The sequence below is a fragment of the Peromyscus maniculatus genome, chromosome X, assembly GCF_049852395.1.
Source record: "Peromyscus maniculatus bairdii isolate BWxNUB_F1_BW_parent chromosome X, HU_Pman_BW_mat_3.1, whole genome shotgun sequence".
In the NCBI taxonomy this organism is placed as follows: Eukaryota; Metazoa; Chordata; class Mammalia; order Rodentia; family Cricetidae; genus Peromyscus; species Peromyscus maniculatus.
In genome coordinates this window covers 48,269,768-48,293,978 of record NC_134875.1, presented here as the reverse complement: position 1 = coordinate 48,293,978, position 24,211 = coordinate 48,269,768, and the positions used below count along the sequence as shown (strand labels likewise).

General features: G+C 38.6%; 1 protein-coding gene across 4 annotated transcripts in view; it reads right to left on the bottom strand.

Annotated features, from left to right (window-relative positions):
* Positions 1 to 24,211, bottom strand: part of Chrdl1 (chordin like 1) — a 123,280-nt gene that overhangs the window by 19,643 nt on the left and 79,426 nt on the right. For all 4 annotated transcript variants that reach the window (XM_042269028.2, XM_006970289.4, XM_042269029.2 and 1 more), the window contains exons 6-8: positions 23,541 to 23,634; positions 8,091 to 8,158; positions 257 to 425 (exon numbers count right to left, since the gene is read on the bottom strand). In XM_042269028.2, coding sequence (XP_042124962.1) covers positions 257 to 425; positions 8,091 to 8,158; positions 23,541 to 23,634 — 331 coding nt within the window. The remainder of the gene's footprint in view (positions 1 to 256; positions 426 to 8,090; positions 8,159 to 23,540; positions 23,635 to 24,211) is intronic.

Sequence of the window (24,211 nt, the reverse complement as noted above, 5' to 3'; positions counted from 1 at the left end):
CAAATGACCTCTAACTCCCAGATGCAACAGAGAAAGTACTAGAGGTTGCTGCATAAGCATAAAGGGCACTTGTGTATACTGTTCTGGGTGCATTGGTAGAAAGTCCTACAAGTCTTCTCGAGTCACTTGCTGATACTCACTTTGAAGACTTCACATTTAGTGGTCCACATGTGAGTATACACTATTTATGGGATAAAGGTTCCTGTCCCAAGTTTGGTCTCTAAAGATCAGGTATGCTGTGGAGGATGCCCTTTACCTTGTCCATGTTTGTGCTTGTTATTGATGACAATCTGCACGATGGTTCCTGATGCTTGCTGGGAATCCATAAGAGCTCCCCGGTGACTTCTCCCCCCAGGAAATCGAGGAGGACCTCCAGCTTGTCTGCTTGGTGGAGGGTCATAGGGAGAACGGAGGTAAGAATGTCTCTATAAATGACAAGAAAAAAAAAACAGTCCAAAACAAGTGTCAACAATGAGATGATAGGAATTGAGTTATATGCACCAGCAGCAATTCAATGAATTGATTTTTAGTGATGAACTCTGATCTTAACTGTATGTCTTCCTACATCAGCAAAGGTAAGGATGTGACTGTGAGAGAGCAGCACTGGTAATTTGCTGAGATTTTCCTCTCTCCTTGTAGACTGGACACGATTCACAGAGAAACTTGTGAGGAAGAAAACAGCCCCAAAGGCTAATGTGTCTTCCTGCTAAGAGACTCATATTTCCCAGTTTAAGAGTTAGTCTGCAACACAAGGCAGAAGGTAGCAGGTCACAGGAAAAGTCCAAAGTGGTGTTTAAATTACGAGGAGAGATGCTTGTCGGGGAGGGTTTGTGACCTGGGTCATAAACAGTGGGTAGACTTTTTTTTTTTAATAGGCAGTTTGTGGGGAATATTCCAGGCAGAAGTTTCCAAATTGAGAAGGTGTAGCAGAGAACATAGAGTCCTTAAAAGGGAACAGTTGAAGGATAACATTCCAAAAGGGGGTTGGAGCCAGATCAGGAGGACTTTAAATGACAAGCTAAGGGGTAAGTACTTTATTTGGTAAATGATAGAGGTGGGAGTATGGAAGCCTTTGAGGAATTTTTTTTAAGAAGAGAAGTGACTTAATCAAGAGGTTTTTTTCAAAGCATTAAACCCTGTTATGTGTTAGTGAACTGGAGAAGAGAAAAGGGTAGAGGACAGACAGGGTCACAAAGCTGTATAGTGAGAGTGTAAACCCAGGCAATGATAGCTAACATAGCAGCGCACCTCACTGATACACAGCAGCGATAGCATGCGAGTTCTCTGGAGTCAAGGACTTTGCTTGTTTGCTGCCATAGTGCCTAGAACAATGTGTAAATGTAGACTGCACTCGTCCCTAGCTGTTAAGTGAATAAAAACACTTTCCCACTCTTGTGGGACTAATAAAGCAATCACTCTTCTTTCATCAAGAGTTTAAGGCAATAATAAACTCAACTATTCTCCTTGTTCCCTGGAGCTGAGGTAGAGGGCAGGTAGAAAGGGATGACTGGAATAAGAACAAAACCTTAAGGATTAGAACATTAATAGGCACAGTTTTAAGGGCACTTGTTATGGGTAAAGAAGGGAAAGCCCCCTTGCCGGGCGTTGGTGGCGCACGCCTTTAATCCCAGCACTCGGGAAGCAGAGCCAGGTGGATCGCTGTGAGTTCGAGGCCAGCCTGGGCTACCAAGTGAGCTCCAGGGAAGGCGCAAAGCTACACAGAGAAACCCTGTCTCGAAAAACCAAAAAAAAAAAAAAAAAAAAAAAAAAAAAAAAAAAAAAAAGAAGGGAAAGCCCATGAACAGATTTCATGAACAGTTAAAAAGGAAGATCCTTAAATTCACTTATTTAGATAACAGACAAAATGAGACAGTTAGGGTATCCTTGAACCAACTTACCATAAGACAAACTTATATTGCTATGCATCATAAGCACATCTTTTGGAAAAAAAATTCTTTGGGGGGAGGGAAAAGTGAGCAGAAATTGGAATAAAAGGACTCGTTTTGACTCCTGACAGAAAATGTCATTCTCTGTATCTAAGAGCCCACTCTGGCACATTGCCATAACAATTCATACAAACAAGAATTTGCTCCAATTTGTTATCATGTCCATGGATGAGATTCTCAGGGCAAATAGTTCTCATTCCCACCATGGTTTATATGTCTCTTTTTTGCCATAATCGGTAGCATTCCACAACGGCTATTCTTTCCTTTCTGTTGCTTGACAACATTTTGCCAAAGTAACAAGGAGAAGAAAGTTTGCTTGGTGAGTGTCCCACTGCTGCCGAAAGAAAGGTGTTCAATAGCAATACAATTAAAAATACGTTATGTTCTCTGATTCACAATTGTGAGCACAAAATGCAAAACTCTTCTTTAGCACTAAGGAGTAGTATGGGCTGTGGTTTCAAACAAAGAAGAAAACCAGAAGCATCAGAGATTTTGTAGACTGCTTAGGCCCACATATTCATCTTAAAGTTTTAAATATCTCCACATTTGGCCCTTGGCTGGTGCTATGGGTTACAGAACCTTTGAGATGTGAAATCTGTCTGGCAGAGGTGGGTCACTGGATGTGGACCTTTGAACTTACACTTCTCTCCTGTTCCAGTCTGGTCCAGCCACACTATGAGGAGCTCCAATGATTGCTCCTGATATTACAAATTGGTCCACTCCTACCACCATGCTTCCTCTGCCATGCTGGGCTGATATCTTCTGAAACTGTGTGTTAAGTAATCTTTCTTCCTAAGTAGCGTCTGTCAGCTATTTGTCACAGCATAAAGAGAAGTGACTAATACATCATGCGAATCTTTTGTTTTGTAGGTAGAGAAGCTGAGAACAGATAGGGAACTTATCCAGAACAACAAGGTTGAAGTTTTGAGGATGGAGTGGTAGTGGTAGTATTTAGAACAGAAATAGGAAGAGGAAGAAGAAAAGAAGTAGAAAGAGGAGGAAGAAGAATGGTTAACAACCTTTTAGCTAAAAGCTATTTCAAGCAGAAAGTCTTTTAGCTCTGGTGTCTACCAGCATATACAAACAGAACTCTACCATGACTGCATTTAAGGGTTACCAAAGGAGCTGTTCAAAATGCTAGGAACAGGTTGTCACTCCCAGAGATTCTCATGTAACTGGTCTGAAGTGAAGCCTGAGCTTCAGGAATTTTATAGGCAGAGGTAGGGAATCACAGACATAAAGGGTTTACTGTGGGGCAAGAGGTTGGAAGGTGATGGATGTGTAAATGTTTTTTACTTTTTATACCTTTTGAGATTATATTGTAATTTTAACTTTTCTCCCCTTTCCTCCCCCCAAACCCTCCCATATGCTCCTCTATGTTTTTTTCTAATTTATGGCCTGTTTTCATTAATTGTTAGTGTATGCAATAATCTACATGTGTATACATATAGACTTCTATATATTACCTACTTAGTCTGTATAATGGCTGTTTTGGAGTCCATCCTCTGATCAAATAAAAAAACTTCAGAGGCCAATCTACCTCATAAATTTGAGCATAGAAGAAAAGCCTTTAAGACCTTATAACTGTAAGTGAACTTGGAGCTCATCTTAAAAATTAGTTGTGAAAAGGCTGCCTGAGTGGAGAAAAAAAGGCAAAAAAAAGTTTGCTTGAAATATGATTTTTTTTGCTCAGTATTTTCATATTTCTGACTTACTAACTTGAAAGTCTGAAAACTTTGCTCAACTTTTGAGGTGGGTTTAAAATAATTATTTTTCTATTGGGAAAAAGCTCCTCCATTGCAGAAGCCCTGCAGAAACTCCTTCCTCCATTGCTCTCATGTTTAAAAGATGAAGGTTTTGCATGGTCTCACTCATATAAGATTCTAAAGAGTTTCAAATGTAGAATGTGTTACTGGGCAAAAATAGTGAGGAGGAGGGGATGGGGCAAAGGTGAGCATTAAGTCTTACTTAGACATCTGATGGGGGAATGTCTTTCTGTAGGCTGTGAAAATATGTTGCTCTGATTGGTTGATAAATAAAGCCATTTGGTCTATGGCAAGGCAGCTTAGAGGCAGGTGAAATCCAAACAGAGAGATAGGAAGAGAAAGGAGAGGAAAAGGAGATGCTGCCAGCCAATGCCATGAGAAGCAAGATGTATAAAGTACTGGTAAGCCACAAGGTACTTGGCAACTTATGGATTAATATAAATGGGTTAATTTAAGATATGAGAACTAGATAGCAAGGAGCCTGCCACAGCCATACAGTTTATAAGTAATATAAGTCTCTGTGTGTTTACTTGGGTCTGAGCGGCTACAGGCCCGAGCGGGACTGGAGAAAACTCCAGCTATAGAAAGCAGCAAGAAGATATGGCGTTCTATTGATTATATAGAACAATAATGAAGTACATATTGCACACATCTAGAAAAAAGAATACTGAACGCTTTCATCACACACAAATTATAAGTGAGGAGATAGGTATGTTTAATATGATTTTAACACTACAGAGTATATATATATATATATATATATATATGTTATTGAAATACTACACAGCACTGATAAAATTTTATATATTAGTGAATTTTTAAAGAAAGGATAATGGGGTGGGGGTGCTCAGTGACTAACAACATTTATTATGCTCTTGCAGAAGATCTGATTTTGGTTCCCAATACTCATGTCTGGTGGCTCACAAACATCTGTAATCCCAGATCCAGATCTAATACCCTCTTCTGGCCTCTATGGGTATTGCACTCATATGTACAACCCTTCCTGCATTTATATGTATAATATATATCATATATATATGATATATATGATTTTTAAAAAGGGATAATTATTTATTAGTAGTATGAAAAATATTAGGGTCTCAAAATGATCTTTAAAGGACATTTTTGGTTCTAATGTTTTACTGTGGATTTGTGGGATATTACCATTGGAGGGACCTGGGCAAAGGACATAGATAGCTCTGTATTAGCTCATATAGATATCTCTGTATTGGTTCTTATAATTCTAAGTAAACTATAGTTATATGAAGCTAAAAAGAAATTTTGCTTTGAAAGGTGTCTTCAGAATGTGTTATAATCCACACAACCACAAAATCGTTATATTTCAGTTACTACTAGCTTACAGTCCCTAGCTAGAAGAACTTTTAGGCCAATCTCCTTACCAAACATTTTTAACTGGCTTTATTATTTTAAAAATTAAAAATTAAAAACATTTTACACTGAAATTAAAGAGCCCCAAAGTCTATACCTTTCATTAAACCTTTATACAGCAAGAATGGGCATTCTGACATTGTTTTCCAACGATGTCACTGACAAGTAGATTTTTATCTGTTTCATGCTATTTCTATGCTGTTCTGGCTAGTTTTATGTTAACTTTACACATACTAGCATCATCTGAGAGGAGGGAGCCTCAACTGAGAAATTGCCTCAGTAAGATTGGGCTGTAGGCAAGCCTGTAGGGTATTTTCTTAATTAGTGATTGATATGGGAGGGCCCAGACCATTGTGGGTGGTGCCATCCCTGGGCTGATGGTCTTGGGTTCTATAATAAAGCTGGCTGAGCAAGCTATAGGGAACAAGTCAGTGAGCAGAATTCCTCCATTGCTCCTCCTGCCAGGTTCCTGCTCTGTTTGAATTCCTGTCCTGTCTTCCTTTGATGATGAGCAATAATACTGAAGTGTGAGCCAAATAAACACTTTCCTTCCCAAGTTTCTTTGGTCATGGTGTTTCATCACAGCAATAGTAACCCTAATTAAGGCATATACCAAACTTTTTCACTATCCTACTGGTAAATTTAATATCATTTAAAGGTGTGGGGGACAAAACTCAGAGTCCATCCTCATTTTTATTTCATTATAACTTATATACCCCTTCAAAAAACATGTTTATTTATTGGGTGCCTACTATGTGCCAGGTACATACTTTCCCATTATTATAGATGCTATGTATTACTCAAATTGTATTATACAGTATCAATCCACCTTAGAACAAATAAAAATATTTACTTATAATAAAGTGGAACCATCTGGCCATTGTGGTCTTCCAGTCCCAAATATTTGCTTTGGTTGCAACAAGCCTAGATTAAGTTATCCCTTATGGAAGTTTAGGAGGAATAATGAAGCTGAAAGGCAAGATATAGAGCTTCTGAGGAGCATAAAATGAAGAAAAGAAGGAAAGCAAATGAATAGCATTTAGCAGCAAGCCCACTGAAGTGGTCTCCGTGCTTACTGCGGCAGCTGAACAGCATAAGGTTACTGGGGCTGAAGTTTTGAATGACATCTAGCTGACAGCCACTAATACAGTTGCTCTCAACTTCTTACCCAAACGAAAAACTGGGTTGAGGGAAAGAGGAAATTTACAACACGGAAAACTGAGACCGCTACCACGTCTTGTTAGGATCTATATAGAATCTCACTCTAAATCAGACAGAGTAGAAAGGAGAAAATCTTTTCCTGACTGTGTGGATTCAATCTCTCCTGTGGAATAAATGCTGCTTTTGTGAGATGTCTGAAGTGTTGCTTTCCACCTTGTCCACAATTCTACACTAATTCCGAAGTAGCAGTGTTCAGAAAGCAATACTGCAAAGTAGTAAAGCAAACTGAAACTATGTACTACCACTGCTGAAGCTTTTGGTATGGTGTTGGCAAGATGGGGTGTGCAAGTCAGAACTAGCCACTGTGATGACAGTGAATCCTAGCCTAAGTGACATAGTGATGTTTGCATCTGTCATTCAATAGCAAAGTCTGTGAACTCTGTCATCATGCCCGCTCTATTTATGAAAACAGCCTGTTCTATAATTACCTAGTCTCCTGACTTATTTCCAGTTCCCAAGGTTTGACAAAATCACCTGATTTTATTTATTATTAAACTAATTTATACCATGGAAAAGTATGAAGTAGAGTAAGTTAAGAAGTCAAAGTCTGCTTTTCCTCCTGCCTACTTCTATCCCTCTATTACTATTCTTACGTTGATATAGGACCCTTAAGATAGTTCTCATTTATGCATTTATAAAAGCACACACACATTTTACATTTGTTTTATTATCTTTTTGAGTTTTTCTGTTTTGCTACATTTAGATACACTTTTACTTTTAGAATTACTTTATTTATTTATTTTGTGTGTGTGTGTGTGTGTGTGTGTGTGTGTGTGTGTGAGATCATACATGTACAATGGATGACTATGTGTGGAGGTCTGGAGGTCAGAGGAATACTTCAGTTGGTTCTCCCCTTTCACCATGTGGGTCCTGGAGCTAGAACTCAAGCTTGGCATCCAAGTGCTTGCTGATCCATCTTGTCAACACATGTTATGTTCTTATTAATAACACCACAGTATCCCAATGATTGTATGGATATAGCCAAGCCTATATTGATAAATATTTATGTTAATCTGTTAAACTTATGAAAACAATGCTGCAGTGACATTTTAAAAACTGTTCTTATTCAGCAGGTGCATTGAACACCTTTTTGTGTGCAATGACAAACACCCTTGTACTTGTAAACACTTTATAAGTTCCTTTATGTGAAAAGGAGTGTTCAAACATTTCCTTTTCAAATTTTAAGATGTTTGAACAATAACTCTTCTTAGACACTGATTCTTATAGATGTACTTTTTTAATTGATTAAATGTACACTATTACTATCTATATAGAGTCTGACTTGTCAGGCTTATTCTAAGATTTGTGCTAACAACAGAAATAAGGGTAAAGCAAGGAGAATCTGGCCTAGTCTTTTTTTTTCTTTCAACTGCATGATCAAGAGCTTTCAGGTTTATAAGGAATCTGACCAAAAGGATGAAGTGGAGTATGTTAGAATCCCATAGAAAGCATTCACTATTGAGAATAGGGGTGGTGACTGTCTTCCTTAGAGAGAACACACAGATTCGTCAGGTCATCCGAAGAGAGTACAAACTTCTGATCTAGACAAAAGGCTATGGCTACAATTAGTTCATGTTTTTGCCCTAATTACAGATGGTAAAATATTTAGAGGTTGGTGATGACATCATTTGATTTTTCTGAGGGAGGAGAAGAAAGTGATTTTAGAAATGGGTCCTCTTTTGGATTTGATGGAGATTTTCTTTCCATGGAGGAAAAAGCTTGGCTTACTGCTGTAGAGTGTGGAAATATTGGAGTTCTTCACACTTACTGCTTCTCTGTTGGCAGGTTGCCGGAAGATATCACCATCAGAATGTTCCCACGACAATTCTCCATCTCCTGTTTATTAAAAAGAAATAAAGAAAGAATCAAACATACATAGAAGGGAAAACTGTCACCCTTTTGACCCAGCCACATTTTTGGAGCAATGTTTCTAAAGTTCTCAAGGCATTTTAGATCTTGTGGCTACCCTTCAAGAAACAGCACTGAACGATTTCTCTGGGTGGGTCTCATGATTCAAAACAACTCAGAAGAAAGTAGTTATCATTTTCTAAACAGACTAACTGTTAACATTATCCAGGATTTGGAATATAAAAGGAAAAATAATCGCTTTTCACCGTAATATAGCCATCATCATCACTTTTGCTTATTTTATTCTAGTGACAGTTAAGTATTTTACAGATCGTATTTAATGTGTGTTTACACTACCCTTAAACAATGAATTTTGAAGTTTTCATTGGTCAAGACTTAAGTTCAACATGATGTCTCTGAGAAGCTATGAATTGACTTAAAAGTAAAAGTTAAACTTGCTATGATTAGAGTATTTGTGCAAGAAATATCCAAGATGCTGTCTTTTTTACTTTTCCTTTATTGTTTTAGAATTTCACATGTGAGTGCTCTATTTACAATGGTTAGTTCTACTCCTCCTTCACCATCCAATTTCTCCCATGTCCCTCCCTCATTCACTCTCAAGTTCATGAACTCTTCTTTAGTTATTATTGTTACACACACACACACACACACACACACACACACACACACACACATAAACACAAACACATACACATATATACATAAGTATATAGGTAGGGAAAAATTCTAAAATTCATATGGAAGCCAAAGCAATCCCAAATAAAAAGAACAGAGCTTAAGGGGGTTACTGTGCCACATTTCAAGCTATATTACAGAACTATAGTAATAAAACAGCATACTACTGTTTTTAATTTTGATCCATCATACCTTTCTCTACGTCAGGAGTTCTCAACTTGTGGTTTGTGACCTCTTTTGGGGGTTGAATGACCCTTTCACAGGGGTTGATTAAGACCATTGGAAAACACAGATATTTACATTATGATTTATAACACTAGCAAAACTAGTTATGAAGTAGCAACAAAAATCACTTTATGGTTGGGGGTCACTACAACACGAGGAACTGTTTTAAAGAGTTGCAGCATTAGGAATGTCAAGAACCACTGCTCTAGGTCTATATGGTCCATTCTTTGGACAGTAAACCCCCTATTACTGAAGTCTTCCAGAACAGCTGCTGTTCTGTTTTAAGACAGGGTCTTGGTATATAGTTGTGGCTAAACTTGAACTCACTTTACTATATAGCTCAGGTTGTTCTGGAGCTCATGGTCTTTCCTTCTGTCTTAAGTTGGCACTACAGGTGTGCATCACCACACCAAACTCAAGAGTAACTGCTTCAAAAAGAAAGGTTTTATGTTAAGGTTTTGGGAGACATAAGCATACAAAAGATATGGATATTTATCAGTTGATTAAAAATGAAACAAATTGAGTAATTGTCAAGAAGCTTTGGTAACCTATGATGACTATATATATATATATATATGTAAGTATTGTGTGTGCATAATATATATTATATGTATATTATGCTAAACACTAACTAGCTCTTGAATGGGCTAACACAGAACATGGAAAAACAGAAAGAATTTTCTGTTATAATTCATCTCTCAAGCTTTCAAATCCTTGAAACTAAATAATAACATTTTAACTGGTTCAGGGACATGATAGAACCATTGGGGAAATTCATGTAATTTTTTAGGACTTGAAAAAGCTTGAAAATTAGTTTGATAGCCTCCTGCCTTAGACTTGCACATTCTAGGATTATAGGCTTGAGCTATAGTGCCTAGCTCATTTACTTAGTTCTGATTGCCTGAAGGACTTAGTATCCTACACTATTTGAAATGTAGAGAACTTCAGACACAAATTTGTCCAAGTGTTATATGAAACAGATGGAGAAACCAAAGCTCAGAAAAGTAGATGTAGCTATTCATAGTTAAACAATGTTCATTGAGATTAACACCCAAGTCGCTGGCCCCCAGATTCCTGAATAATCATGTTCATCCTATAAAAGCATAGCTTACTCTTTGGTATTTGTGACTTCATTGCCATCAAATGATGGAACTGGGAAATCTCTGACAACCCTAGTATTTCTTTTTTTCTCTTGAATACTTAAAAGTGCCCTACATTTTTAATATTTTGTTCATTTTCTGTTTTCTCCCATTATAATTCTGCCATGAAAATCAAGATTTTTGTTTATCCTGGTCATTGATGTAATAGTACCACTGACAATAGCAATTTGTACATAGTATTCATTCAGCATTTGCAGCATGAATGAGTAACAAAGCACTGTAAATATTTTCCACTGTGAAATGTTTCTTGGCCCTTTGTGGACAAACTGTAAATTTCTTAAAATGAGCTATGCCTTACATTATCTTTGTATCTTCTTGGTCACTACTTTCCAAAGTGTGGTCCTTGTCATCATCTGGGAATTTGTTAGACACTCAAAAGTTTGGATCCCACCCCAGACCTACTGAATCAGAAATTATGGGATAAGGGCCAATAATTTAGGTTTTGATGATCTCTTCAATGGAGTTGGATGCATACACAAATTTAAAAATAGCTGGCCTGGAACAGCTGGTATATTGCTGGGTACATATCAGTGGCTTAATAACTGAACTAAACTGTAGTAAAAATATCAAATTGAGTGTGTGGCTGGAAGAACAGTTTTCTTCCTGTGTGGGTGCAGAAGACAGGCAAAGACTATCTGAAGACCTATGTGGAAACTCTGACTGGCTACAGTGAGAGTTGGCTATGACAGGAAATAATGCTGAAGAGTCAAATAACAAGCCTTGAATGATACATACGTGGAAAGACTGATACTATTACGAGTGAGACAAATCATTCTGGGCCCTTGCCCTCCAGATGTTCTCGTTGAATTTGGAAGTGACTGGACATCAGTTTAAGATGCAGTCTAAAGCCGGGCGTGGTGGCGCACGCCTTTAATCCCAGCACTTGGGAGGCAGAGCCAGGCGGATCTCTGTGAGTTCGAGGCCAGCCTGGGCTACCAAGTGAGCTCCAGGAAAGGCGCAAAGCTACACAGAGAAACCCTGTCTCGAAAAAACCAAAAAAAAAAAAAAAAAAAAAAAAAGATGCAGTCTAAAAACATATGAAGGTCAGCAACTGGAAAAAAGTGTATGTATGTATGTATATATATATATGCATATATATATATGCATGCTTAGGCCATATTGAGTTGGGAAGATGGAATCATGGAAAAAGCATTTCAAATGAACTATGGCCCATGTTTTTAGAGGTAGATGCAGAAGTGTTACAGAGACACTGCTGGTGTGGGCAGAGCACCTCTGCTGAAATGAATGACAGCACTTTGGAAATAGCAAGCTATGCAGAAGTAAGCAGGAAGAAATCAGGTACTGTTTGGATAGAAATTTTAGATTGGGGCTGGTAACTGATTGAAGTAGAGTGTTGAGGAGGGGTTGTAAATAATTTGGGGGCATCAAAAGCAGGTTGAAAAATTCACATTTCATCCTGTTATTAATTTTCAAAGAGAAGGTCCGATAGTACAAATGATATCCGAGGAAGCGTCTTCTGGCAGCGCAGTGTAGCCTAGCTGGGGACCACTAAAACCTCAGAGTCTAACCAGGAGGCAGCTATGGTGACAGGTGATAGGCCATGCATCACTGCAAACTGCTCAGAGAGGAAAGCTGAGGCACATGACTGCAGAGCAAAAGAAAGTATTAAGACTGATGGTAGATGTGATCACAGAGGAAGAAAGCAGAGAAGAAAACAGTATAAAGTGATTGTCAGCTTGAGAATCTGGAGAGGTGTTCAGTGTCCTTGACAGTGACTGAGTAGGGATAAACTGAGATTTGCATGTCCTGTTTTAGTTGGCAGTGGTGATTCTGAGCCAAATGAAAGTAGACCAGAAAGACGATTAGAAACTAGAAAGGGATTTACCAGCAAATGGTGAAATGAAATGTAATAAAGCTACATGCTATGGCTCCAAGCCAGTTCTGAGTAGCTGAAGAGAGAAACAAAAGTACACAAGAAGAATCATAGAGCAGCTCTCTTCATCACATCCATTTCTAAAGATTTCTTGACTGATATTAGCAAACAAGGGGCTTCTTAGCTAGACGTCACAGAAGCTCAGTGTATCATATGTAGGTACTGGAGATTTGAAAGGGTTTCTCATTAAAGAGCCTTTAAGTACTCAGAGTCCAGGCAAATGGTAGAAGCATTACAGACACATGCAATCACCAATAGGCAGAAACTTAAGATGGCAATGCAAATGAGGTAAGTCAGTATCAAGTACAGCAGCAGAAGATTAATATCCTGTAACACAAGGTCAGATGAATGTGCCTCAGCCCTGTATTTGCAAATCTGAGGCCTTGCAGACATATTTTACACATGCGTAAAATAAAGTATCTTACCAACTTCAAAAATTACTGGAGCTATAATTTCTGAGTATACAGAGAGAGATAGAGATAGATAGAGAGAGACTCTATTTACTGTATGCATCCTATATATTATCAATACATATACTATATAATAACATATAATGTATAAATAATATATAGTACATACACTATGGGCTGCTAGTATTTCTGTCACCTTTGAGATTTGAAAGTCATCAAAATGACATTACCCAACACTTTAGTAAATAGCTGCTAAAGGTTTTAACATTTGAGTTAACCTCTTTAATCGAAGTCATCATCGACATACTGAAATAATCATTTTAGATGCTCATTCTTTGTATGTCTAAAAGTAGCTCTCTAGACCGGGTAGTGTCTGAATAGCTAAAAATAGATATCCATTTATAATCTTAGCTATTATATCATGGGGAAAATAAGCACCAATACCCTAAAAAACTGTTTCATTTTCTCTACTCACTGGACAATTTGTCTTGAGTGATATGGAACTTTTTTTTCCAACTATGGCTTTGAAAAAAAAAAACAGTGATTCTAATGGAGACAGATGGATTCTAGTTGATTCCGAGAAGCAACAAGATGTAATTTTAACCAATTTTTTAGACCAAAATGAAAAACAACTCTAGTGTACTGTATGTCAAACAATATTCATTTAACCTTAAAAGCCACATGTGTTGTTCATTCAAATCTCAATTATACTTTGAGTGGTACCCTATGGGGCTGGAATGGCTTGGCTTTCTGGTAATGGGAGAAATGGAGACCAAGTATTTGAAAAATGGTCAAAAGCTAGGATGAAATTCAGACTGTTTATAACTTCCACAACTTCCATTAATCTCTGGTTTGCTTGAGTAGGTCAAAGAAGCAAACTCTGCTCTCTCAAAAAGACTATGTGAACAACGAGATTCTGATATACCCATGAAGATAGATCCCCAACAGAAAAGTATGCCAGTGTGTAATCACTTCTGAACCACATAGGACATTAGAAACAAGGTGGCCATGAGGCCTAATTTATCTAGGCTAACCTAGTTTTATTGTCTCTCTCTTTCTATCTGCCAGGCACAATTATTACAGCTTCATCTCTTGGTTTCTGAAATGTCTGGTTTAAGGGGGCAAATTCTACAGTCACTCCAATCTTCATTTTAAAAAGACGTGAATCATCAGGGTGGGGGTTGGTATCCCCATATTTTCACAGGGATGAGTTGAAAGCAGGAGAACCATGGCAAACAGTGAAAGAGCTTTTGAGAGGAAATGGAAGAGGAAGCATAGAGAAAGCCATCACGAGATCTCCAACTGCCACATGCAAGGCAATTACCCAGAAAAATGAATAGTACTTGTATAAAACTGCACTGTGAGTATGAACACATTTGAGGCTGAGTTTCAGGAGGCACAGGGTAAAGCAACCAGTAAGTGCCTGGTGTGCATATCAACACTGTAGTCTCTCAACAGTAATGTGGCTAAATAGATCCAAACCCAAGGTTAAAAATGGGGCCATGGCTTCCCAGAGTCCCATATTAGTCCCTAGAAAGAGTCATCACAGAGACTGTATTTTCCAGTAGCCTCAGAGATAAAGAGTTCTCAAAGTTGCTTCATTTTCCCAAGTTGAAAGGCAGCATAGATTAAATGGCCAAGAGAGTAGAGTAGAACTGCAGAGTCTGACTGCAAATCCTAGCTTTTCCTCTTTCTGCATGTGCGACTGTGGACAAATCCATCAACCTCATTGTGTTTCATTTTCCTTATCATTGAAACAGATACAACAATGCCTACCTTATAGGCCTTTGAAGAATAAATGGGTTAGTGTATATTGAAAATGCTTGAAACAGTGCTTAGCACATGGAAATTATCATGTAAGCATTGTCTATCACCCTTACTCCGTTCCTTTCTCTCCCTTGCTTTTTCCTCCTTCACCTCAAAAACAGCTGACACATAGTGGGGAAAACCAAGCCTCAAAAAGTCTTACAAATGTGTAGGTATTTAACAGAAGAACGAGTTTAGATTAAATAAGCACATAGAACCTGGTAAGGAGATAATGTATGCCCTTACTAGGTTCTATATGCTTATTTAATCTAAACTCGTTCTTCTGTTAATGCCCTCACATAGAAAGAGGAACATTTTGTTTCTGAATAATGAGATGTCAAGGTTCTGGACATGAATATATACACACTGACACACAGACACAGACACACAAGAATAGGCATATATATGAGAGGAGGAGCTCATATTTTCTATGAGCTCATATTGCTCAGATTCTCTCGTATATATGCCAGATCCCTCTTTATTTTCATGTTTTTAGGAAATAAGTTTTTGTACATTACTTAAAACCCCTTTTATCATTTAGCTAAAACAAAACTTAAGAGGGTAGCTATCTGCTTCATTGGGAAGCAGTTCAACCATAGCTATAAAGAATAGTGTTGAAATTCCAAGTATATCCACACAGAGTCCTGTGCCACCGTACCCATGGAGGACCTTGATTTGGGGGATGTGGGGATGCGGGGTGGCTTGGGAAAGAGGACTGGAGGGTGGGAGGAGGGAGGAGGGAGGTCTGTGGATAGCATGAGGAGTGAGTAGAAAATTTCTTAATAAAGAAAAATAAACAAGCAAGATGGAAAAGGGCAACTACATGGAAATGAATAGAAGGTTTTTTTTTCTTTCTTTCTTTCTAGGAGCAGTCCTTTGGCCTTGGTTTATCCAAAGAAGAGTGGGATCCTTGGTGGAAATAGGGGGCATGCATCTGCTTTTAATAGCCAAAAGGAAACAGAAAGTGAATGTAGTCCTGCTAGCTGTGAGTGGGAAACAACTAGGTGATTACACATAGTTACTGTCCATGTAATCTGTGCTGTGGAGACAGCACTTCGTAAGTTCTTATGGTTAGAATGTGGGTAATATTCAGATAAGATGCCTCTGCTTGGCTTCGCTCTTCTTTCTTATTGTTCTTTACCATCTGCTTATGTTGGCAATTAAGAATTAAGATTGAGTCCTGTAAAGAATGGAGTCTAGACTCATGGAGACTATTCTAATGTGAGCAATGGACGCATCCAATGGTGTCTCTGGCCAGCCAGAAGATGCCTAGAAGTACTTAAAAAAAATAAGGCTAAGGAAAAAGTGGCTTTAATCACCCATAAAGAAATAATTGCCATAAAATGCTGCACTGGGAATTTTTATTTTTATAATCAGACTCACACAATCACAGGAAAAAAACCCTGTAACTCCACAAAAGGATGGGATGTTATTGATCCTGACAGGCTATCCTGGATGGCCAATTAGGACACTTGTCTACTAATTTAAATTCTGTATGGAAGTCAGTGGTGTCCTATCCACTGTCTAAATGAAGCAATAGCCTAGAAATAAGACACATTCCAAAAAGAACATGATGTCCAAAGGGTGGGGGTCCTAAGACAGTTCACCCTCACAAAGAGATAAATTTTTAGAACAAACAATGTAGAAAAAACAAAACAACCTAGGAAGTTTCCATGGAAGGAAAAAAGGTTCTAGTTGGAGAGGAAAAAAGCAGTCATGACTGGCAAATCTCTAAGATGGTTCCATATTCCTAACCACAAGTGATGCACTTTAAAAAAATATTACTAACAGTGGTCAGACTTTTGTGTAGCTTTGAAAATATGGTATTTCAATGTTTTCAAGTGTAGATGATAATATGATAAATTATTATTTTACTTTAGTATGAATATTTAAGATGGAATATTCCCTTTTAAATCTGTATGAGCCACTGTTGCTAACTCTAGATACAATATTTAATGGACATCTATGACTGATTAATTTGTGAAGGAGAAATGGAAAGCTGCTAAGTGAAGAACAGGCATAAAGTTTCAGGTACACAACACGGACGTTAGCTTAAAAAACTACAGTGCTGGAGACAGACCTCCAAGATGCCTACGCACCAGGCAAGCGCTCTACCACCGAGCTCCGTTTACAGACCAGATTTTGCTTTTCAAGTCATGTTTCCTTCCTGTCATTCTGACCAAGAGGAGATAGCAGTGTTTCTACTGAAAATGTGGCAAATTGGAAACAACCCAAGACTGATTTGTAAGGCTCAATATTTGGATATATTGTTATCATCTCATCATTTTCCTTCATTTCTTTTGTTTTGGTTTTTCGAGACAGGGTCTCACTGTGTAGCCCTGGCTGTCCTGGAACTCATTACATAGACCAGACTGGACTTGAACTCATAGAAAGCTGCCTGTTTCTGCCTCTCAAGTGCTGGGATTAAAGGCGTGTGCCACCACACCTGGCTTTTCCTTCATTTCCAAAACTGAAAAACTTTCTATATTTTTATAGTGTTTAGAAAAAATGAAATATCACACACACACACACACACACACACACACACACACACACACAATTTTCCTGATGATGCCTAGATCTAGCCAAGGTGGCTTTTGAGGTGCAATTTTGCTGCTTTTGGAAAAACAAATCAAGAATCTTAAATAAGGGCCTGCAGGAATGGCTTAATAGTTAAGATCACTGGCTGCTGTTCCAGAGGATCCAAGTTTGATTTCCAGCATCCACAGGGTAGCTCAAAACCATCTGTAATTCCAGTTTCAGGGAATCTGACGCCCTCTTCTGGCCTCTGTGTTTACTAGGCACACATATGGTTGATGCCCAAACATACATGGAGACAAAATATTTATATACATAAAATAATTATTTTAAAAAGAAATTTAAATAAAATGGCAATATTTTTGAACACGGGAAAGTTACTTTTAAACAGGTCTTTCCAGTTTTGGTATCTTTGAAACAGCATAAAAATCTCAGTTTAATGAAAAGAAACGTTAGCTTTGTCCATGGACTCATTTGAGATGAATGAATGCTGGGTGCACATGCATATTGGATCAATTAGTGTGGACTGAACAGGCTGTGAGTTTAACTACCTCACCTGTCTCCTATCCAGACCTGAATTTGAGACCATGCATGGAGCATTTATTTTGTGATTGTGTCTGTCTTAGATTTTATGAACCCCACCAGCAAGATATATGAGTAATTCTATGCTAGAGGTAGCAGGGTGAGTAAAGATAGTTCTTTACTTACAGAAGTGCCAACTCAGAAGACAAGACACACAAAACAATGAACTACACAAGAAAATAGTAGAATATTTTAAATGCTAAACTCTATTGCTATAGTTTAAATGTGGTTTGCCCCTGTCAAAGGTTATATACAAAATTGGTTGTGATGTGTGCAAGATGTGGTGTTAGAGTGGTGAGCATCTTTCTTTGGAGACTGGATCTTTTGTGAGGGTGGGAAAAAGGAGTTCAGCTTCTTTATACTCTTCCTTGCTTCTTAAACTCCCTGTTTTCCATACTACTTTTTGTCGTTGATGGAGCAGCATGTGGGCCTTACATAACAGACAGGGTAGCCCAGCCTCTAGCACTCTGAGATAACCCTCTCTACTTTACAAATTACCTAGTCTCAGTTATTGTGCTGTAGCAACACAAGATAGACCAAGATATGCATGAGCCAGACTAAGACTTATAGTTAGTTAAAGCAGGAAGTCAATAAGCTAGATATATTAGTCAGAACTACTAGAAGTGGAGTTTCATTAACTGCCAATAATTCTTCAGTAAAGGGTAAGGCGGAGGAATTGTAGGGGAGAAAGATTTCAGGAGTAGTGGGATGGGATAAGAGGGGAATACTGGGTGAATACAAACAAAATTTATTATATACATGTATGAAACTGTCAAGTAATAAATTAAAAACTATTTTTAAAACCTACAGTCTCAGCTGTGCTCCTAAAAAATGGATTGCATTCTAATCGGTGAAAGGAAGGTGTCATTTAAAGCTTGTGGTGGAAAAAGTTGAAGGGAGATATATAACACAAGGGAAATGGTATATTTTGGGCTATGGTGTCTGAATATACGTTCACGTTAAAGAAATGATAATGAGTTACAGGTAAAAGAAGGACCAGGCTGTTTTAAAGCCTTTAAAAATAAATAAGCCAAGCTCTTCAAAGAGCTAGGTATGGTGGCACAAACCTATAATCCCAGCATTGGAGAAGCTGTGGCAGGAGGATCACAAATGTGAGGCAAGCTTGGGATATACAGGGACTTTCTGTTTCAAGTTAAAATAAAAACCTGTTCACTCACTTACACAAGCAAGCAACAAAAGATGAAAGGATTAGGGAGCATGTACAAAGTACAGCACACAGCGCAAACAGCGCGGGCAGGAGTGCTCATTTGATGGCAGCATCAGGAATTCAGAGACTATAGGTCTGTCACCAGTTCTCTCCCTTACTTCGGATCCCCTTTCTCCTCATCCTGAAGAGGACAAAGTGACCTGGACATCACGGCAGTTGATGGAGGGGAGATACTCCAGGGATTTCTCTCCTACTCTCCAGATTAGGATCCTCTTTCCTTTTAGTTACAGACTTTTATGACATCTGTCTTTGGTGGCATATGGCATGGCTGTAAGTTAAATGATTTGTGAGAGAATTCATGGTATAAGAGACATACACAAACAAACAAACAAATAAATAAATAAATCCCCATAATTCTGACTCCAGAGCCTCAAATTGCTTTACTAACTGTTGAGGAACATTTACTGTACTGTGGCAAGAATGTCTTCTGATGCAAGACACTAAAGGAAAAAAGGAACTTACATGGCACATGGTATAGGCTTTAAGAGTAACTTGTACAGCCCATCCTTCTCTGTAATGCCCCAACCTACTCACTCACAACTGGAGGGGGACCTTCTCATTCCATCTTTCTCTCTCTTCATACTCAAAGAATATTGGGTGTAAATATCTACTTTCATTCAGTCATGAAACACTTGTTAAGTAACCACTAAGTACCTGGTCCTGTTTCAGGGCTAGTGATGAAATGGTGGACAAAAATGATCTTGGAATTTGTTCTTAGAACACCTTATTTTTTTCTGGGAAAGAGAAGTATTTAGCATATAATAATGCAAGTAAAAAAAAAAGTATCCAAATAGTTAATGTAGTAATTACTGATTTGTAACTTTGGAATCTGGGTGACTAGGCTCGACATTTGATTCTGCCTTTTCTCTTGCTTTAGGGCAGATCACTTCAGAACCTCTGTCTCCACTTCCTAGCTGTGGAATAGGAATGAAAACAGTTCCCACTACTGTGCTGAGGATCAAGTGAGTTACTCTAGATGTAAGCATTTAAACACTTCCTGGTGCATACAGAAGTGTGACATAGCCACACAATCTATAAAATAAGGCTTTGAATACATCCGGCAGCTTACCCTAAATTCTTCTGCCTTGTCCATAGTCCAAGTACATAGCCTTCCCCTTTGACTTGGCAACGTAGGCAGGAGACGGGAAGGCGAAATGATAAATGGTGAGGGGAAAGCTGGGTGTGGGTTTAATTTGAGGTCTGTCTGCCCCATATATGGCAGTAGTACATCTCTGCAGAGATGGGTTCTTCTGATAAACTTTCCCTTACGCTTCTAGCGGCTGTTTGCACTAGGCTTTCAGTCCAGATGAGGTTTGCTGAAGTGCCAGCAATGACATGCACCCTGCCAACACTCTCCTGACTGTCCCAGCCTCACAGACATGTCTAAACAACTGAGGCCGGGGCTGAGATTCAATCTGAGTCTAAGATTGCTGTCTGACCCGGGGAGAAAGGCGAGAATTAGTGTTTGGTGACAGTGCAGACGAGCTGTTTCAATGGGGCCCTTTATATGAAGGACTGCAAGTTCAGCACTCAAAAGGTTGTTGTTTTTTTCTTCAGTATTTGGCCTGCAGTTAGGGTGGTCAGCATAGGGAAGAAGTGTCTGGGTTCCCTGCTGTGTGAGTAATAAGCTTCAACAAGATACACCTTTGTACAAACATCATTTCAGCAGAAAAAAAATCGCTAGGTGCTTCAGAAATGGGAACATCAAAGGCATTTCAAGCACATTATATACAACTGAAAGATGTAAAGAAATTGGAGGCACAGAAAAAACAATTTTTATAAAAGTGAGGGATTTAGTCTTTATAAAGAAAGATGAAAGAAAGTGGTGCATTTAGGCTAGAGATGCCAAAGGAAGAATTTAATGAATTGTCAAGCATATGAAGGGACAATGCATGATCAGTAATAATGAGCTTTCATCTGCTGCTTCTGAGGACTCACTAAAAGGGAAAATTTAAATTGTGACAAGGGAATTGAAGACAGTCAGTACCAGGATCTGTTCCCACAAGAAGGACTAGAAATAAAGCTCTGTCTGTGGAGATTAAATAAATGAAAGGCAAATCTATCAGACACGGGAAGGCTCCGTTCTACTTAACTTCAGGATAATTGCCACTTCTTAAGCAATCACTCTGTATGAGGCCTTATCCTAGCACTCTATGCCATGGCAGTTAATCTTTACAACCACTGTGGGTGGTGGATACCATCACATCCTTCATTGTTACAGCTGAGAAATCCCAGGCTCTGGGTGGTTAAGTGGCTTGTCTAACGGACGGTGTAGATGGTGGTCCTGCAATGGCAAATCCATGTTCTTCTGTCTGGGAGAACCTTTTTCCTGCAGCTTACAGCTTCTTCAATGTAATAATACTCCATCTAGCAATGCCCTTTCTTTTATTAATTGTTCTCTAGTTTATATTTCTCTATCCCCCTTTCTAAACAAAATAATCTTGCCATCGTGACAGGACTAGAATGACCAGCTGGTTATATTAGCAAACCCATGCACATCTCTGTGAAGAATCGACTTTTGGACTTTGGGCCATATTAAAAATTAAGCTGGAACAAATGTCATAAGAGAGGAGAGAGACATGTTATCTCAATTTCTATTATTTTGACAAATGTAACAACAGTATTGTGGTACCACACACGCACACACTCACACACACAGAGTGAGAAACAGGTAGGGAAAGATGCATGGCCTTATTAAAACAAAAATGTAATTAGGCTGTAATTGAATCCATATTGAATTATAAGGGATGGACAAGTAGGATATTAAAAGGAATGAGTATAGACTGGTAGCAGAACAATTAGATGGCCAACAAATCAGAGATTAAAGTTGATTGCATTTCCATCCATTCATCCTGGTTTCAGACTTTCAGCAAGTTCAGCTTCATTGCACAATGCAGATTAGCAAACCATCAGTGATGGTTATCCTCAGTGATCTTTGGAGGATTTTGTCAAAGTGCTTGTCCATGCACCACCATTTTACTACAGAAAGAATGATAGTTCAGTTGAAATACTGACTATTGGGCCCTACTCCAAGGTCACTGTAGGTGTGGTCCAGATATGAATCAACATGGTCCTTATGGGACAAAAACACTGAGAGTGAGAGGACAGGGTAAATGATGCTTAGAATTACCTCTGGAATACTGTTAACTATTATACATGTGAGGATAAAGACTTTCGAGTAGAGGTATAGATTAGTTAAAGCCATCGTTTTGAAAGAGTAAGATGGAAACAATAATAGGGCGCATCAACCTGACTTCCACAAGGAAATTCCATAAAATTGTCTTCTAACTCAGTGCTTCTTAACGTGGCTACACATTAGAATCACTTTCTTCTCCTGAAGTAAGTGTGCTGTGACAATTCCTATGTACATCCGTGGTTGAAAACAATGTGTAGATACATATCACATTTGTCTACTGTTCATTATTGATTCCTCAGGCTCTCCTAGACTGTCTTAGACCCTTTCTTGCGTTATCCCACTTAAATCTTGCAACCATGTTCCTTCTTGTAGAGACTGCTAGACATGTTTAAGGTGGTCATTCAGCTAGAAAATAGCCAGGCTTGGGCTTAAACTGAAGCATTATGACCCCAAAGGCTGCATGTAGGACAACTTCTCTGCAATGTGATCCCAAGAGCAAGGCCCATCCTCCCATACTCAAGAAGTCACTTTACCAACCTCTTCAGGCCTCTCCTCCTGTATTATTGCTTCCCTTTAATATAACCTGGATGAAAGAGCCAGTGAGCCCTTTTCAATGGAACCATACAGCACTTTTGCTCCCAAATTTCCACTGGTTTCTCAGGGCATGAAAAAGTGAAAACCAAATTCCTTTTTCACAGCCTCCACAGCCTTGTATGTTCTAACTTCTGCTCATCCCTTCAGCCCCGTCTCATCTCTTGCCATTCTCAACCACAGTCACCTTATTCCAGCCACACTGTTCCTCAGACTCTTGGAATGCTTCAAGCACTTCCTTTCCTGGGCCTTAGAACTATTTTTCATCTCTGTCTAGAATTCTCTTCCCCAGGCTCTTTGAATAGATGGTTCCTCTTCATCTTTCACATTTGAATTTCAAGATGCTCAATCCAGGGCCTTCTTCACAATTCATCTTAAACTTTTGATAAAAATCATATTTTTTATTTATTGCTTTAATAATATATATATACATATATATATATATGCTTGCTTATTTATTTTTTGTCTTTTCTGGTGAAATATGAGTTCTGGAAGGGCAAAGAATGTATCTTTGCTACGGCTGAGTAGGTTGTGTCCTGCTCAAGGGTGCCATAGTTGGAGGTATAAATATATAGGAACTTTCTGGAAAATGACAATAGAGTATCCTAAGTATGGGGTTCCTTTTTGTAATTCACACAAACCTGATAAACAGTCTAGCAATGTCTTGTATGCATATATTTTATATACAGCATTGGGCACTGTTTAGTTTTAGTTTTACATACAGGAGATGCTTGATACATTCATTGATTATATGTAGCTAAGGAAGAAAATATTAATATTGCCAAATGGGAAGGACTAGAAAAGATTGCTGATAGATCTGGTAATCTGAGAAGAGGCAAACAAGGCCAAGTTAAAGGTGATTAAGTACAAGCCTAGAAAGAAAATCTAGTATCACTGTAAAACCAAAACAGAAGCTAAAGAAGAAAAGACAGGTTTGAGGAGATGACGAGTCCATCGCATTTACAGAAATGAGATGGTGTCTGTAAACAGAGACTATCACAACCAATTTCTTTTCCTTCAGAGATGGGAGAGGTATTTTGCTCTTCCCTAAATTCTGCTGCTCTGGATGGCGATCCTCAGATTCTTGGGATGTAGGACACTTACCTCTGCATACCCGGCAGCAAGAATCTGGAACAGAGACTGGGAATGCGCAGGTCAGTTTAGGGCAAGTCTTGAGACCACAGTACACATTCCCTTCCTGCCAAGGAAAGCAAGAGTCAATTCCAGGCTGATCTGAGATAACTATTTGTCAGGGATTATCTCAGTACCTGCGATACAGCCGGGAATCAAAACATGGCACTGTTCACTTACAGCTAGTCTTAGGTTCTTCTTCCATTTCATTATGCACTATTTAATTTCCTACTTCCTACTTCTTCATGAGAGAGATGAACTCCCCAAAGAGTTAGCAATCTTTGTCAGGTATCTGGGCCCAAGGAAAGAGACAGTATTTTGGGAGGGCTGCCACCAGCCTCCAAACCTTATTCCTCTTTCTCTGATTTTTACTGTATCCTTTGGTCCTTATCATAACCTAGGTAGCTGCTGGGAGTGGATGGAAATGAGAATTTGTGCCATCACCACTATTTATGACATCTAATAGAGTCTTCTTTCAAAACCAAAAGACAGGGGAGGGGACAGCTCAATCCATGTGAGGCAAGGAAGAGGAGCCACTTTACTTGGGAGTTGCATCTGTTATTCAAATAATTTCAATTTTCTAGATTTCCCCCTTTAAATGGTATCTCTTAAACCTTGTGCTTTGTTCTTGGATATACATCCTA